General features: G+C 34.5%; 1 protein-coding gene and 1 long non-coding RNA gene across 3 annotated transcripts in view; both read right to left on the reverse strand.

Moving 5' to 3' along the window:
• Positions 1-18,828, reverse strand: part of LOC134854459 (coiled-coil and C2 domain-containing protein 2A-like) — a 78,980-nt gene that overhangs the window by 12,557 nt on the left and 47,595 nt on the right. For both annotated transcript variants that reach the window (XM_063870716.1, XM_063870715.1), the window contains 5 exons: positions 18,579-18,710; positions 15,543-15,713; positions 5,043-5,240; positions 4,724-4,813; positions 1,726-1,869 (listed from right to left, as the gene is read on the reverse strand). In XM_063870716.1, coding sequence (XP_063726786.1) covers positions 1,726-1,869; positions 4,724-4,813; positions 5,043-5,240; positions 15,543-15,713; positions 18,579-18,710 — 735 coding nt within the window. The remainder of the gene's footprint in view (positions 1-1,725; positions 1,870-4,723; positions 4,814-5,042; positions 5,241-15,542; positions 15,714-18,578; positions 18,711-18,828) is intronic.
• Positions 8,896-9,663, reverse strand: LOC134854461 (uncharacterized). The gene is made up of 3 exons (XR_010164406.1): positions 9,464-9,663; positions 9,069-9,383; positions 8,896-9,006 (listed from the first exon to the last, which is right to left on the reverse strand). It is a non-coding gene; the product is annotated as an uncharacterized LOC134854461 (long non-coding RNA).

The raw sequence follows: 18,828 nt of genomic DNA on the forward strand, positions 1-18,828 counted from the left end.
CAAAACGTTTCTCTCCTAATGGCGTCTTGAGAACACTATCGCCTCCATCTACTTCGACGAAAGAGTCTGCGTCCACCAAGCCTCCATTGCAGCATTTCAACAACCCCCCTTGTGGAGCTCACCCTTCAAAAATTCATGAAGATTAAGCGTCCAAACCCGCGATGTTCCTTGTAACTCACAGTGCGGAGAAACTTCCTGGTAAATTCTGCCCTTTCCAAGTGTTTGGGCAACGCATTTACAAACCGCAAAGCCTTGTTGGCACTCGGCACGCTGTTTAACTTGATCAAAACCTGAGACTATCCGTTTCCCCGAATAGGCTATCTTTTTTCACGAACAAACTCATCTCGCCTCTCACTTAGCAACCTTACCCTCAAAGCAATCCTTTACTCACTGACCGACGACATAATTCACTTCCTTTATTTTACTACAATCAGCAAGCGCAACTTTTCGAAGAACTCGGCATGGAACTTTTTTATCTCTACTTGCAGACCGCCTGTTGCGCAGGACACTCTGGAACAAGAAAAAAATCTTTCACAACAGCCCATTGGAACCACCAACCGAAAAATACAAGTATTTACAAGCAGAACGTTAACCTTCGTGCTCCATCACCAACTCCACGCTCGATTAAATTTAACCCATATAAGTTTTTTAATTTTGGCATACTAGTCAGAACAAACGCCCATATCTCTTATACTTGATTGAGAATTAACCAAAAGTGTACTTTCTTATTATTTGCGTTATTGAAATTTATCAAAGCTTCCACGTATTGGAGGTCAACCTGAGATTCACAGATAGATTATGATAGCAACCATGGAACTCAAACGGATTTGTATGTTAGAACGCATTCACAAAATTATACCGCATCCTTACGCATAATGTAAATTACTTTGCCTAAACAATAACAACAAAAAAGGGCACATAAATCAAAGTACTTGACTAAGAATTGATTGACTGAAGTTGGCCAAACAATCAGGGATACAATAGATAGAGAACCTCACGGGATTATCAATGATCAGATGAATATTTTCTGGTCGCACTATAGGTCGCTAGAGTTTGCGTCCAGCTTGACCTCGAGACATGCAAGCATACAAATAACGAAACCATTAACAAAATTATAAAATTTCTCAAAATGAAATACTCGCATTCAACTGTTATCTAGATCTGTACTTCCCTCATGGCCGAGAATTTTGTCCTACTCACCAAAGAATAGGGTTCGATCCACGCGAGAAACCTTTTTACTCACACCAGGAAAACAAGCACGAAAAACTAAAAATATCACAAAAAAATCTACCCCAGGAAAAATGCTCAGGGCTCGCCCCCATATCCTAGCGGACACAGGTTTCAGTTCAAGTCCGAAGAATGAAAGTTTTAGTTTTCTCAAAAGTCGCCGAGTATCAGGAACCTGAGGTTACTTTTGTTAAAACTCCTCAAAAACTCTTTTATATGTAAAAGACCCTGAAAAAGCCCTGATTGGATGAAAAACATCACCACTATATTACGGAGCAAATATATACACTGTAGCTGTAGGACAGATTAGTGATTCAACTTGCAGCAAACAGAACGTTATTAGGTTAGAAAATACGGCATTTGACGATGAAAACAGAAAGAGCATGAAGCCAAGCCACCTACTATTTCTTCCAAAGAGGCAAAACTTTAATGAAGTCATCCGTTGAAATTATACATGTCATCTCTGACTTTTGTAATTCAGATTGAAATGAAACTAACGTGAAATGAGAGGACGTATGCAGTGACTCCCTCTGGAATGGCATTGCCCATCAGAAGGTATGCTTGTAGTCCCATATGCAGGAAGTAGTTGCACAACAACACCGCGTGCTCCTCCTCATCGCCAGCCATCATCGCCATAAATTGCTAAACAGTCAAAAAATTGCAAACTGAATCAGATTAAACACAGAAGCATAATGTACATCGCTTTACAGGAGAGAAAATCACTAATCAATCACAAAAACATTTTGACGGCAGATTTTCAAACAAAAACATCTGACATCTACCGGAATCAATTCGCGTGTGTAAAAAAACTAATTGGTGTAATGAACAGTGAACAAGGCACAACAAGCTCATGAAAATTTTGCAAACTCAACCAACAATAATCTAATTCATTGAAAGTCACACGACTAAGTAATTTACTATCCAATTAGAATATTTTGTTGAGCGGACCTGGATTCCGTCTCTTAAGGAACTTTAGAGAACTGTCTCGAGCTTTACATACACATTGCAATGCACATAAAACAAATAAAACAAGGATTGCAAATAAAACAAGGACATCCGGTTACTGTGCAAGTAGCACAGAATGTTCCGACCACCGTCTTAGAAAAATACACAATTTTTTTCTCAAATTGGTGTCGTTTTTTCTATATGTTGTGATAAAAAAAATCTGAACGAAATCATAGAACTTAGGCATATTTGAGAGTCATAGTAAAATAGGTCAATTGGAAAACACTTTTTGAATAAAGGGATTCAATCTTTTTGCTCCCAAAACTGCGCTAAAAAACTACCTTTACTGCGCTAAAAAACTCCAAAAACGACCTTTACTTGAGTAAAACTAAGTTTTCACGGCTTAAATAAGCTCTTGCAATTACTAACTGCCTACTAACCAAAATTTTCTTGACCCTGAAATTTTTTTTTAAATTTTGTGTCGTTCGAATCACGACTGAAAGGGCTTTAATGTGATATATATTCAACCTTCGAATTTCCAAAAAAAAACTTGTGATTGATGTTTTTCAAATAAATTTAACGCAAAATTCCAAAAAAAAATTGTTTTATGCAACCATGGCGCTAAAAAATTTGAAAAATAATGTGATGAAATTAAATTTTCAGGACTTGAATAAAAGTTTTACGGCCTAGCCTTCTTCTAGTTAATCTATATCTGATTTTGCGTGGAAAAGAAAACAAACCTGAAGAAAAAGATCCTCTACAAAAAATTTTCAAAACATTTTGTTCTGACTAGTATGCCAAAGTTAAAATAATCGGAACAATGATTTCCAAGATGATGACAACCAACTGTCAATGGGAAGTTGAAAATTTTCAGCGAAATGAAAGTGGAAAGAAGACTAGACGAAATAGCAAAGTTATACCTCATATACATCAGCATGAGAACTAAACTCTCAAAACACAGCCAACAGACAATTGGAAAACAGTCATGAAAACAAGGAAACAAAAAATACTGTCTTGTTTTTTAAGAAACAATCTCAACTTCGAGTTTCAAAGAATATATGGCCTTAAAGCTCTTTGACTTTCAAAAATGATTTATGATTGACACTTTGTTCTAAAATTACGGCTGTAGAATTTGTCTTCCTTCCAACAAAGCAAATGAAGTTACTTTACAAAGAAGCAAAAAAAAAACAAATTGCGAAAAATCAAAATTTAGCGTGAACAAGTTCCAATACTTTTTCCTGATTAAAAAAATCAAAAACAAAGATGACGGGTTCTGTGCTGTGCACAGAACCGAAAGCACAGAATGGTCCAGCCAAATTCATAAATAATCTACAAAGCGCGGTACGCGGTGTGATGATAAAACTGTAAAAACGCCTGAAAAAGTGAATTAAGCAGAATCGACATCACTGGTCCCAAAAAATGAAAAGCAAATAAAAAAATGGAAAAAAAACTTTTCGAATTCTGTTTTTCACAATAATTTTGAGATATAGTTAGAAAATTTTTATGCCTAGGTAGCGCTAAATGAAGCTAAAATTTTGCCTAGGAAGCGCTAAAGAGTTTTCGTTTCAGTAAAATAAAGTTTTCCTAGCTTAAAATTTTCTGATAATGAACAGGTTTTTTCTCAACACTGGGAAAACCGTTTGAAATTTTTTTAATGTCGTTCGAATCACGCATGAAAAGGCTTTAATATGATACACCACTCAACCCATTCCAATGGTTATTTGTGGTAGTTGCTTTTGCGTGGAAGATAAAGAAACAATCTAAAACACCCGGATCCAAAGTTCCTCCCCATTTTCGATGGTCGGAACAATAAATCACCAAGTCCTATATAAGAGTATTCACTACGTTCAGAACTCTTTAAAACTTTGCATAAACTAGTTCAACACAGAGGCGAAGCTGCGCTTCGCGAACACTAGCGAGAACTCGACAAAAAGCAGCTCTTTAAAATGAAATAAAAAAATTCGAAATAAGTCTCGAATCAGTAAAATACAGCTACGTGTCGAATTCGATCCTGCGACCTAGAGATTATGAGTCTCACGCACTAACCACTCAACCACGTACGATTAACATTTCACAAAAACTAGCCACAATTAAGCAGAAAACAGATGCAATGAAATTTTCAACGCTACAGATCGTGATTATAGCAAAAATGCCGCCAAATGAGCATTTCTATTTGCGAGTTAGGTTAGAAAAAAAGAATACCAATAGTGTAAACAACACTTGCTAAATGTAAGTGTAAAGATTCTCTTAAATAAAAAACAACTGGGCGACCGGAGTAGATCTCTCGACCAACTCCCTGATAGCAATAGATTCTTGAAAAATTATCAAATCATTTCACAATAAAGCCAAGCTAAGTACACAACCTTCAATTTCAATTCAGGCAACAATGCATTTTCATTAATAACGTAATGAAGGCTGTTTCAAAAGGGCGAAAAATAAATTGAACATGGAAATGTGCTAATTGAGATGAGAAAAAGTAGACTCATTGTATCACACAAGCTCCTCCTGTGTAAACTTGAAGATACTATGATAATGAGAGATTGCTTCTTACATCACAAGTACTCCAGATGTCACACACTCCTGGGAAGGCAAGGTTGTCCGAAACGAAGGGGATGTTGGCCACGAACCGCGCCACGCGCTCCTGAAACACGGGATTTGAAAGGAATCAATAATTTGACAACGATATATAAACTTCTAAACGAACTATTTCTCGAAGATTTAAATTAGAATCTAATTAAAAATCTAATTAGAATCTTTTATAAAAGGCATAAGAACCTTATATAACAACCTCTACAACACGTTTTGATGCTCTGATTTAGCATTCCTTGCCACCTACAACTATTTTTAGCTGAAAAAAATTGTTCCCTTACTGTTTCGTCCAAATCGCCCATTGGCTTTGCCACATCTTCAGGGGGAGCCAGTTTATTCACATATCTGGAGGCAAACACCGACTGCCCTTGAATGTCGACAACTATACATACAAAAGACCTCTTGGGGAACGCCTTCGAGAGAGCACTCTGCCATTCTTGTGCGTAGCGGATCAACTCCCGATCTTCTCTTGATTCGAACTGAAAAGAGTCATCATTAAACATTATGTCAACTTGCTTTTAAATTCTAAGCGCGCAGAGAAATCAGATATTCTATAAGTCATGATTCCGACTATTTTTATGGCAGAAAGAAAGAATGCGATGCGCGAAAACCTAAACCAATCAATAGTACAACAATAACTGGTTTCCACGTTTAATTTTTTCATTCAGATTTTCAAAAACTGCATTCTGATTGGCTAACATGCGTTCTGACAATATTTTTTGACAATATAGTCTTTAGAGTTTTATAGGAAAGTGCGGAAACTGCATTCTGATAGGCTTTTCGGTCGGGTGGTTTAAATCTTTTTCCTCCTCAGGGATTCAAAGTTTTGAATCCATTTTGGATCTACTTGACAATCCCCCCATGCAGTGTTGTCCATTTAAAAACCAATTTAAACCAATTTAAATTTTCATTTCAATTTCAATTTATTTAAATCTGAAATTATGAGCCCACTCAAATTAAATGAAAAATTTTGATTTAAATCGAGCAACTTAAATTGAAAAAAAAAAATAAATTGCTCCGGTGATATTCGATCCGACGCCAGAGTACACTCACGATAATTAATTTCACATTTCACAGTTCCGCGGAAAAAACAAACAATCTAAATTTTCACAAATTTGATGAAGTTTTGTAGCAAATAGATATGCTCAAAAAAATTGCTTTGGAATTCTTTCCACAAAATTGCGAAAAGTCCTCGAAATTGACAGAAAAACTGCTAAAAAACAGACTAAAGAAAAATTTAAATTCAAAAGAAAACTTAAAATAGCTTCGTAAAAATTTAAATTGATGCCAACAATTGTTTTAATTTTCTTAAACAATTTTAATTTCAATTTTTTTTTAATGGACATCACTGCCGGTGTCCTACAATTTAACACCGTACATTTTAAAACTTAGTCATTTCACTACTAAACAATTTAAATCGACAACAATATAACTCCTATTTTCCAGTTTAACACAGTACATTTTAACACCTAGTCATTTCACTATTAAAATTAATGCTTTATGAATTTCTTATCTTAACTCTTATCACACCAAAGTTAATCTTGCAATTAACACACGCACCATAATGAAAAACTTGGTTTATCTTAGTTATACATGCTAAAAGGAGTCTTCCCAATTTACTTAAGACTCTTATCTACAGGTTTGTAATTTATTTTCAATTAGACTTTTCGCTAAACCTTTATGATTACTAAAAAAGCTGCTTGTGCTAATTCAAAACAATTTGCCGTAAAAATTCTGACAAAAATTAAATTCTGACAGTCACTTTATACTTTACTCAAGTGATAAACAAACGCAAACACAATAAACACATTATGATTGAGTCTTCTTTCGAGTTCACAGTTTCATCTAAAAACAAGCCAATTCTTATAGCGTCCGGCCATGAATTTTATTTCAAGCGAAAAAATAAGTTTACAGAAAACTGGATTCGCTCAAAATATCAAACACATAATTGTCAAGCAACTGCCATTACTGAAAATAACGAATTAATCGAGACGCGTGGAGAGCATAACCACGACATTTCAGCGGGAAAATCGGAGGCCCGAAATGTCAAAGCATATAAAAGATCTCAGCGAGAGATTTACCCCGACTGTTGCAGTTGCCAGTGCGGTTTTGCCAATTACCAAGGATTTGGCTACTCAGTTTGCTCTCCCAAGTAAAGACAAACTGATCCGAACGGCTGCTCGCACTCGTAAGCAGCTAGATGTAAATATGCCGCCCATCCCCGTTGCGCGAAATTTCGAGATCCCTGAAATTTTTGAAAATTTTATCCGGTATGACAGTGGATCAAATGATCATGAGCTAATCAATATGTGCGGCGACCCCGAAATGCTGAGAGTTCTGGAGAAGTCATCTTTCTGGTTAGCCGATGGAACTTTCAAAATTACTCCAAAAATGTTCTATCAGCTTTATTCAATTCATGTTAGTGTATCTGACATTGCGCCAGCTTGCATTTACGCTTTCCTCCCTAACAAAACCGAAAAAACCTACAATCGCTTCCTGCAGGCGTTAATTGATTTAGCACCCAACTGCCGGCCTGAAAAAATTTTGTTAGATTTTGAGCAAGCTGCTCTTCAGTCCTTCCAAAAAACATTCCCCGAAGCACATTTATCGGGTTGTTTTTTCATCTCTCCCAGAGTTACATGAGAAAAATTAATGAATTGGGTCTGAAAGTGACCTACGAAACGAATTAAAAATGCTGCCATCCCTTGCATTTGAAAAAAAAGAAAAGATCGGCGATTCCTATGACATGATTGTTCAAGAAATTCAAAATGTATGCGACAGAAATTGCTTAGAACCCGAGAAAATAGAGAAAATTGACGAGTTGTGTCTGTACTTCGGCTCTACTTATATAAAAAGCTTGGTGCCAAACCGTGAAGTTTCATTCCCACCCTCCCTTTGGAACCAGCGAGATGCGGCCGTGATGGGGATTGCTCGAACAACAAATGCTGTCGAGGGATGGCATTTCGGGATTCAATCATATTTCAGTGGAGCCCACCCAAATATGTGGAAAGTAGTGGGTAGCCTGCAAAAAGACGCTTCCGTACAAAAACTCAACTTTTTTGATGCATCGAGTGGCCATAAGTTCACAAAAAAGAAAAAGTATCGAGTATTAAATGAAAGAGTACAAAACATAATGTCCGTTTACGAAGACAAAACTGATCTGTACTTTTTCAGAGCGTTATCTAGTTTGTGCTAAACCATTGTAAATTTCATTTCATTTTTGTTTATTCTTTCGTATTATTGAAATTCAAATTTTAAAAGCTACTGAAATTTATGTCAGCTTTTTTTGAACATAGGCGCTACGCGCAATACACCGAAGGCATAGAAACTGAAGCAAAAACCAAACAACTTGAACAACTAATAATTGAAGAATAACAGTTCTAGAACAAAAAATCTTACTAATACATGTATACACCAAAATTTTGCTATATTGACAAAGAGCCTGAAATATTGACAAAGGACCTGAAATAACAATCGTAGAACTAAATGTCGTACTTACGCATTGTAGATCATTTTCTATAGCTATAATAAAATACAAAAGATTGTGTTTGTATGTGTAGCAAAACGCCTCCTGTCGTTTCAATCGGCCAATCGTATAAATTGGCATGTAGACTCATATGGGTCTCCGGAATAACTAAAAATCGTACTTACACATATACTTACAAGAAAGAGCTAAAATGAAAAAAAACTATTAGTCTTATTATATTGAGAAATTGTGAAGCAGTCTCAGAATTGACAGTATGTAGCAGTAAAAAAATCCGAAAAACAAATCCAAAAAACAAAAAAAAATACTTGCAAAGACATGACACAGATCTGAAAAATGTACCAATGTTGGTATTCATGAACAAAACTTCAATCAGGTAAAGATATCAGTTAAGTATTCCACGAAATCAAGTTCAAATTCAACCTTCAAAAACCGGCAAGTAATAAAAATGACATAAAACTTCAACGTTCAGCGTCAAACTGATTACGGAACGTCAAATTTAAACGGACGCCATTCCATTTCTCAAACGATCCATCGGGTGCAGTGGATCCTCTCAAGATGCTGTGCTTCCAGTCTTTCTGGCAAGCTCCGAGCATGGTAAAAACGCTACCATGTGGCAACAAAACAGAAACTTCAGAGCGCGTGGTTCCGTTTCTTTTCATTGCAAAGCGTCGGGTGGCTCCAAGGGATACGCTGGCAATGGTTGGATAATCAGGAATACCACGTTCGTTGTCAGCGTGAAATCCAACTCCCTAAAAATACTGATAGGCAAAGTACATTTTCTATGTTATCTAATTGTTATGACGGTATTTTGTGATATTACCTCTTCGAGGGAACAATAAATGTTGATGAGGACACTGTTGAAGGAAACTTTGAGTTCTTTCTCCAACAAGGTCTTTAACAACAACAACTGTGGTGACCAAGAGTTGTTGGGCGGGTGGCGAACGCTTCCATATGAGTATGGAACCTCTGAAATCCACTTGACAGAGCGCCCGTTGACATGTGTCCAAGATTCCTGTTTGTATGATTTGTAAAGCTCTGCAAAGAGGGAATCAGCTATGCTCAAAACAGATTTATTGCAAACGTCAAGGGAAATTTGAGAGACGCCAAACACTGAAGATGAGCTGATAGTAAACGGCTGCAAAAATAAAAATATGACATTTAAGTGCTCAGTGGAATACAACAGAAAAAAAAATAGAATAGACAAAAAGTATTTACCACGGCAGATGTCAAAAGAGTTAAGGATACTCTCTCACAAATTAATTTCGCCAAATTCAGGCAGCCCATTTGCGACAAATGAACACCATCGGTAGATAAATGTGTGTAGCGCAATAGTCCAACGGGAATAAATGACCAATCTGAAGACTTGATGGCTGTATCCAACGCGCGGATTTCACGGTAAAAGTCCTTGCGAACAATTGGACTAAAAATACAATGTAGTTATTTTTTCTCTAAACTTCATTAAAAAAACAGCAAAACCGATACCTGATGAACAATGTACATTATTATTATTACTGAATTAGTCATTTTATGAAAATGTTACCAAAGGAGCAGGACTTCAAAGCCAGCATCGCGAAGAGGAGAAGCAAGTGACATAATCAACATAGCAAGTGTGGCCTTTGCCAAGCTCGCGAGAGAAGCATCGGTATGGGCAATGCTTGGTTGTAACACAATATCTTGTTGGCGGGGACACATGTCGTTTGCACCAACAGCAAGAATAACGCGAGCTGGTTTCAAGGCTTTTATCTCCTTGACATGAGTGTCATTGATGGTACTGACTTTCAGTCCAGATTTCACTATTACCGACGTATCGGAAAGTCTGATAAGGTATTCGTTAAATCCTTTTAACATAGAATCGCCAAACAAAACAGTGGACGTCATTTCTGAAAAAAAAATTATATCACCATCATTGTGTTATAGAAACCATTACAATAAATTTGAACTACGGAAAAAAGTACATTGCAAAAATATATTTGTGAAAACCAATATAAATAATAACATCGCTCTGCTCAGACGTGGGCTATGATAACGAACATTCGCTCAGAAATAAATGCAACAATATTACAGTAATTAAAAATTTGTCAGCGTTTATAAAATAATCAGTCTTGTTAAAAATTAATAAAAAAGGGCGCTTAACACGTACTTGGCTTGAGTCCACGCTCCAACAAATTCTTTTTTGAGAAATACAAAAGCAAATTTGAAAATTAATTACCGGACAGATATAACTATAGATAAATCTTTAAAATAAAAAATTTAAAATCATTTTTGATGTAGCTGCAACCCAAAAGCAAGTGGACAAATCTCGTTGGCAGCGTTCCCTGTAAATCGTTGTACGCTAATTGGTGATATACAGATCTTTCTGAAAATATCCTAAACAGAACAATAAATTGAAAATCATTTTTTGCTTTTAACTACATAGCTAAGAAGTAAAACATCAAATTTCACAATCAAACAACAAAGACGCTAACTAAATAAATAAATAAATGAACGAACAAACCAACAAATGAACGAACAAACCAAAAATAAATAAACATAAATCAATAAATGAATAAATAAATACATACATGAATAATAAATAAAAGCAAAACTAAATGAAAGAAAATAATTAAATAAATATAGCAATAAATATCAACGAATAAACAAAACACACCTGATAAATAAATAAACAATAAAAAAATAAATCAATACATAAATAAATAAATACATACATAAATAAATAAATAAATAAATAAATAAACGCAAAACTGAAATGTACAAATAATTAAATTAACATGAAAAAATATATATCTCATGAACAAATAACCAAACAAACAGACCCATAACATAAATAAATGAAAGTAAATGAATTAAATAAATACACATACATAAATAATAAAAGCAAAACTAAATGAAAGAAAGAATAATTAAATAAATATAGAAATAAATATCAACAAATAAACAAAACACACCGGATAAATAAATAAGCAATAAAAAAATAAATCAATACATAAATAAATAAATAAATACATATATGAATACATAAATAAATAAATATATAAATAAAAAAAGCAAAAGTGAAATGTACAAATAATTAAATCGACATGAAAAAATATATATGAACAAATAACCAAACAAACAGACCCATAATATGAATAAATGAAAATAAATAAATGAAATAAATACACATACATAAATAATAAAAGCAAAACTAAATGAAAGAAAGAATAATTAAATAAATATAGAAATAAATATCAACAAATAAACAAAACACACCTGATAAATAAATAAGCAATAAAAAAATAAATCAATACATAAATAAATAAATAAATACATAAATAAATAAATAAATAAATAAATAAATAAAAGCAAAAGTGAAATGTACAAATAATTAAATAGACATGAAAAAATATATATGAACAAATAACCAAACAAACAGACCCATAATATAAATAAATGAAAATAAATAAATTAAATCAATACACACGCAGAAATAATAAAAGCAAAACTAAATGAAAGAAAGAATAATTAAATAAATAAACAAAACACGTGATAAAAATAAACAAAAATAAATATGTACATACATAAATTATAAATAAATATAAGCAAACTAAACATAATTAAATAAATAGAAGAACAGATAATTAAATAAATAAAGATGAACAAATAAAGAAACAAACATACGCAATCACGTGACATAGCGCGATATAGTCCAGCCCACATGATAATTGATAACTGTGGACGTTATTTGTCGACACTTGACAACAGACAACAAAAAAAAACCCGTTACACGATACCATAACACCTTGACTAAAGTCTTTGGTGTAAAAAGACGTTTCCTTGCAGACTCCCGGAAACGTAACTAAACGCAAGAACATGACTCGTGCCTTAGCAATTTATTCCCAGGACAATCGCCCTTATTTTCGGGATGCTAGGTTGGGACTACGGGCTGGCAAACCCTTTAGCTTTGCGTTTATGTGCCAACAGTTCAAAAAAAGCTGACAAAGCGATCAGGTCATAAGTTTAAGTTCGAGAATGATTCTAAAAATAATGATTTTAAGGCTTTTGGCATTAGTTAAACCTTTTTTAAATTTCTATACCGGCTGAAAATGTCTAGAAAATCAGGCCATATTAGTCAAAGGACGTCTAATTATTTGCGGACTTTTGAAGTTCATTGAACTATTGCTTGTTTCTGGTTCATTTTGGAATGATTCATTGAAAATATTGGCAAGGCCATTTCATTTTGGTTTGAAACGTTTCATTGAAATCATTTGCAAGGTCATTTCTATTCAAAACTTACGCGAATTAAGTAGCGCAAATTTGTCTGGCTTTAAATGGCAAAAGTTTCTCTCGTTTAATTCTTTGATGGTTACCGAAATCCCCTTTGAAGTAAGTTTTCTTTTCATTTTGGATTAAAACGGTGTTAAGTCATAGAAATTGTTTTAAAATGTAGCGATGTTATATTGCTAAGGCAACAAAAAGTAGGGAGTGAAATTGTAGGGTGTTAAGTTGTTTAGAGTTAAAAGGGGGGAACCATCACTGCCACCATGGTACTTAGAAAAGAATCTCCACCCCTATAAATAACAAGAAATTATAATTATGCTGCATTCTAATTGGTCGAAACAATCCCCATCTTGAAATTGGGTTATGGGTGCGATTGATTAGTAGATCCATTATTTTACATCCATTTTCCTCCAACGAGCCTAAGCCTAAAAATTCGTCTCAATACGCCTCGTGTACCAATATACACACGCACCATAATGAAAAACTTGGTTTATTTTAGTTATACATGCTAAAAGGAGTCTTCCCAATTTACTTAAGACTCTTATCTACAGGTTTGTAATTTATTTTCAATTAGACTTTTCGCTAAACATTTATGATTACTAAAAAAGCTGCTTGTGCTAATTCAAAACAATTTAAGTCATAGAAATTGTTTTAAAATGTAGCGAGGTTATATTGCTAAGGCAACAAAAAGTAGGGAGTGAAATTGTAGGGTGTTAAGTTGTTTAGAGTTAAAAAGGGGGGAACCATCACTGCCACCATGGTACTTAGAAAAGAATCTCCACCCCTATAAATAACAAGAAATTATAATTATGCTGCATTCTAATTGGTCGAAACAATCCCCATCTTGAAATTGGGTTATGGGTGCGATTGATTAGTAGATCCATTATTTTACATCCATTTTCCTCCAACGAGCCTAAAAATTCGTCTCAATGCGCCTCGGGTACCAATATTCACATAATTTGAGGAAAAAGCGGCAACCGTCCAAAAATGCCCTAGAACTTCATGTTAAAATACATCGTCCCCTGGTGAAAACTCAGATCCGCCCATGCATGCGGTTCCAATCTAACATGAGGAGCTCCCACGTACATTATCTATTTAACATCTAATTACTTCAATTCTGGTAACGAATAATAAATACTTAAGGTAATAAAAAATAATGAAGAACTTATTTACAACATAGTCAACAGACAGTTGGGAAAGAGTCAATGGACGCAAGTAAACAGAAAAACGGACCTATTTTGAAAAAATTTCTACTTTAGAATTTTTATTCCGAATTTTTTTAATTGCAATTTGAGTTTCTTCCGAGTCTTGAAATAACAAACAAACACTTGACATGATGATCCACGTAAAAACACAGATAATAACATTTAGGCCGACGCGAACAATCTTCCTATAGGTATACCAAGTGAAAAATCTCCCTCTGAGTATACCAAGTGAAAAATCAAATTCTACTTTTGGACCTAAAATCGTTTCCACGTTACCTAACTTTCAGCAGATGAACTTGAATTGAACTCAAAAAGTGGATATATACCCAAGTGCATTCATAAATGCATTAATTTGAGTGAATGCACACCTATATTTTTTGAGCATTCAAAAATATTTTCCTGAAGAAAAAAAAAAAAAAACTGCCTGAAGAAAAAATCAAAAAGACCTATAAAAAAGTCTTCAGTACGTTCATCGACTCTTAATAATTGCAAATACAAATTACTTTACATTTGTTTTAAGAACTTAACACTAAAAATTTGCAAGTGCTAAAATATTAGATAATCTACCTTTAATATAGCATTTAATAATCTAACGAAGAGCTAATTGATCTATAATGATAGCCTAGATGGTGCATAGAACATACGTACTCTGTTTACAAGGTCAAAATTGAGTTTCTTCCGAGTCTTGAAATAACAAACAAACACTTGACATGATGATCCACGTAAAAACACAGATAATTTCATTTTAGGCCGACGCGAACAATCTTCCGCTAGGTATACCACGTGAAAAATCTCCTTCTAAGTATACCAAGTGAAAAATCTCCCCCTAAGTATACCAAGTGAAAAATCTCCCCCCTAAAGTTAAATGGCAAATTCAAGCAGTAATTCCTGCATGTACTATGCTCAAATCAGATTGGCTGAAAAATATTACTTTTAAGCAAGTGAACGATCTCCTCGCTAAATTGATTTAGTGGGAGATTTTTCACTTGGTCCACATTTTAACACATTTTAATCTCATCCTGTTAATATTCTTTGGCTTTCCCCGCCCTGAATTATTTCTACAACACTAAATTTAATCCTCTGACAGGCGCTATCAAGTAATTCGTTCATTCTCAACATGAAATCTAAATGGATGATTATGTGAAGTTGTTGCCAGGGCGGGGTTGGGGGATTCGACATCTTGAGTAGTTCGATATTCTCACTAACCAAAGGTTCCACCTTAGGTACTACTTTACAACCTCCAATTTTGGCCAAAGAACCCCTAAACTTCGAATGGCTCCAATAGATACTGTGAGCTCGCGCGATTTGCTTCGTCGTAACCTTCGAAAGTGCTCTAAATTGGCATTGGAGATTTTTTGACGACATTATAGTCTTTAAAGTGTTTTAGTAGGAAAGATCGGAAATCCCCTCCCCATTACGAGAAAATCTTAAGATATCCCTGATTGTAACTATAACTACTCCAAGTTTATCCTGAGCTGTAAATCAGTTGTTAGTTTATTAGTTTATCATCGCAAAAACTTTAACAGCGTTCATACCAGACGGAACACTTTCTTATCTATATCATAGGTGCTTTTAAAAACTTAAGACTATATATCCACGAGGGAAAGAGACCAACACACGAGCTGTACAGTTCTTTACGGAAAACAGTTGTACGCCATGCTCAAGGTCTACATGCATTATTGGGCAAGTTTTCTGGCTGAAAATTGTTGCCTCACCCTGGAACAAAGAGCGCTGATCATGATGGGCCTCGAACTACCGGTAATTTGATTGAAAGTCGGAACGCTTAACCATTGCACCATCGCTTCTCAAAAGACCTGACATTTCTCACTTACTTGTTCCTTAACTGGTTCGGCCGGTGCCAGAGGAGGCTCAATTGTGGCGAAAAGAGAGATGAAGGAGCCCTGTTTCCCACGACTACTCTCCTCCTCTCCATCCGATAGAACCTCTGGCAGTCCCGTCGTTCTCACTTCCAACTCACGACTGTCTTTGTAGCCCAACAACACCTATATAAGAAAAAAAAATTGGCCTTTCCTTATGCTATTTCAATAGTAGCTAAAAATTCATTTGGAGCTTTTCCTGGTTTCTCTGAAATCATAGGTCACTTGGTTCAACAAATGCTTAGAATTGCTTGTTCAATTTTGGCGGTTGTGTTCTGATTGGTTCAACTTATGCTTAGAATTGCTTGTTAATTTTTGGCGCTTGATGTGTTCTGATTGGTACAACATGTGCTCAGAAATGCTTGTTCAATTTTGGCGGTTGATGTGTTCGGATTGGTTCAACATGCTCAGAATTGCTTGTTCAATTTTGGCGGTTGATGTGATCTGATTGGTTCAAACTTGCTTGTTCAATTTTGGCGGTTGATGTAATCTGATTGGTTCAACTTATGGTTAGAATTACTTACTAATTAAATTTTAAAAATTCAAATCAGAACAATGATAACAGTCGCTGAGGAGGTAACACAAAGAATACAACCAGAACGACACAAGTAAATAAACTGAGACCCAAAAAAAAACAGAAAAAAATCAAATTTCTTTTTTCATTTTATTTTCAAACTCCTCCCTTTTTCAGTAAAAAGAGTTTTTATTATGGCTGCATAGCCAACATTTACTCGGTGTCAACGAATTTAAGAGCTTAAAAGAAAAAATATAGTTTTAACGGTCTTTGAACTTCAAGAATCACTTATGAATGGCACTTTTTTGATTAAATTACCCAAAATTGAAAGGTTAAATGTGTAATTCTATGGTATTTTTAAAATCAAAACTTTAAAATTTAAAAAACTAGAAGACGTCCAAGAAATTTTTTCTTTTCCCTTTTCGTTACTGCTGAGAACAGTTCGCTTTTCATCAAAAACAATTTTGACTTTACTTTCTAATTGTTTTGACTTTAGACAAAAAAATGATGACAAAACTTCCTCAGAATTTCAGCAGATCTAATGTGGTGTAATTTGTTTAGAAAAAGTTGGGCTCAAAATTTTACCTTATAATCAGATCATTTTTGCCTCAACCAAAATTTACGCCAAAACTACTCGCAATTTTGTCAGTGATCGACCGAGTAGTTTTGGCGTAAATTTTGGCTGACTAAAAAGGCAAAAATGATCCGATTATGAGGTAAAATTTTGAGCCCAATTTTTTCTAAACAAATAATCACACATTAGTTCTGCTGAAATTCTGAGCAAGTTTTGTCTTCATTTTTTGTCTAAAGTCAAAACAATTACAGAAAACACGTTTTAAATTTCAATTTTAATGCAAAATTATAAAGGTCCCGAAAAATTTGATCGACTTCTTATTTCGAAAATGGAAAATAATATCAGATCATCAACAAAATGAAAATTTTACTTATTGATAATTTATCAAATTGATTTAGTTTTTTAAAAAAAAGCGTCCTCTAAATTCAAAGAGCTCTAAGGCCATATATATATTTTTTCGAAATTCAAAATTGAAAGATATTTGAAAAAATAAGTCGGCTTTTTTTCAGTTTCCTTGCTATCATTAATCTTTTCTTAATGTCAGTTGGCTATATTTACTGTATAAAACACCAGTTTTTAAAGGTTTTGCGCAATTTTTTAGAGACTACACCCTTATTAAATGTGGTCGAGCTACGTAAGAGGCTCACTTTGATGTAATTTTGTCGGTGTTCGACCATCAAAGTGAGCCTCTTACGTAATTCGATTACATTTAAAAAGGGTATAGTCTCCAAAAAATTGCGCAAAACATTTAAAAACTGGTGTTTTATATAGTAACATAGCCAACTGACAGTTGGAAAAGATTAACGAACACAAGGAAACTGAAAAAAAGCGACTTGTTCTTTAAAAAATCTTCTACTTTTGAATTTCGAAGAAACAAATAGATTGCTTTAGAGCTCTTTGAATTAGTATAACAATATATCATGGACGTTTTTTTGTTAAAACTAACCCAATGTGAGATAACAGTATCAATAGGTAAAACTTTTATTTTGCTGATAATCTGATAATTATTTTCCATTTTCAAAGTTAGAAGTCGATCAAGTTTTTCGGGAGCTTTACACTTTTGCTGCTCAATAGTGGAGTCTGCCTTGCTCTTAACAATGGAAATGCACTGAACTTAAAAAAGTAATCACAAATCAAGCCGCACAAAAATCAAAAAAAAATGAATGTGAACACATTTAAAGACTTTTACCTGAAAACAAAACAAACAAAAAATGAACAAGACCTATATTAGAATACTCACTACGTTCATTTCTCTTAATAACTCAAAAGCCAGGTAAAAATAGTTGAATTGTTTTTCAAAGAAAATCCGGATGGATTCAAAAAAAAACAAATCGTCATTCTATAGCCTCTTTTCGATATTTCCCACAAAAGAACTGTCATGAATACTAGGGGATTTAGGAGGGGGGACGCCCCCTCCTTTAAGGATTCAACCCCCTTCCGACCCCAAGGGTCCCCCTTTGTACTATTTTAAGATATCAATTTTTTTCAATTGCCCCATTGCATTCTAAATTTGAGGGAAAAGCGCGCGCCCAAAAATGCGATTTTTTTCAATTGCCCCATTGCATTCTAAATTTGAGGGAAAAGCGCGCGCCCAAAAATGCGATTTTTCAGTCAAATTTTTCCAAAAATTGCCTTAAACGCCTCTTTTTTCAAAATTTCGCTAGCTGCACAGAAAATTTGGTCAAATAAGGGTCTTTACAGTGATTTATAGAGCGCTAAAAATCAAAATGGTCGACCTAAAAGGCCGGCAAAATTTTTGAAAATCCGCCCCTTCCTCTGGAGAAAATCCTAGATCCACCCCTGGTCACGAAACTTTGTTTAGAATTTTGTAGTGAAACTATAAAGAATTATCAAGAATTGTGCTTATTATTTGGTCAAAGTAGTAAGATTTCTTCTTTCGAACCGGCGGCGTGTTGAGTCTGAAAGTGCCCTCTATTTTGCTGTTGAGATAGATAGTACCAAAAGGGACTTTGATGGACCCCAGCCACCTCCTCTCCAGCCGATGGTGCACTGTCGTCATCCTGTCTCGCTCATCCTACACGCAACACAGCACATTGACTCAACACTTATTAACAGTTTTTAGTTTGAATTTTTGATTAGATAGTCAGAAATGATCATTAGGATGTGTAATTACCGAGAGGCTTCTCGTCGCA

The sequence above is a fragment of the Symsagittifera roscoffensis genome, chromosome 9 (assembly GCF_963678635.1).
Source record: "Symsagittifera roscoffensis chromosome 9, txSymRosc1.1, whole genome shotgun sequence".
Classification (NCBI taxonomy): Eukaryota; Metazoa; Xenacoelomorpha; order Acoela; family Convolutidae; genus Symsagittifera; species Symsagittifera roscoffensis.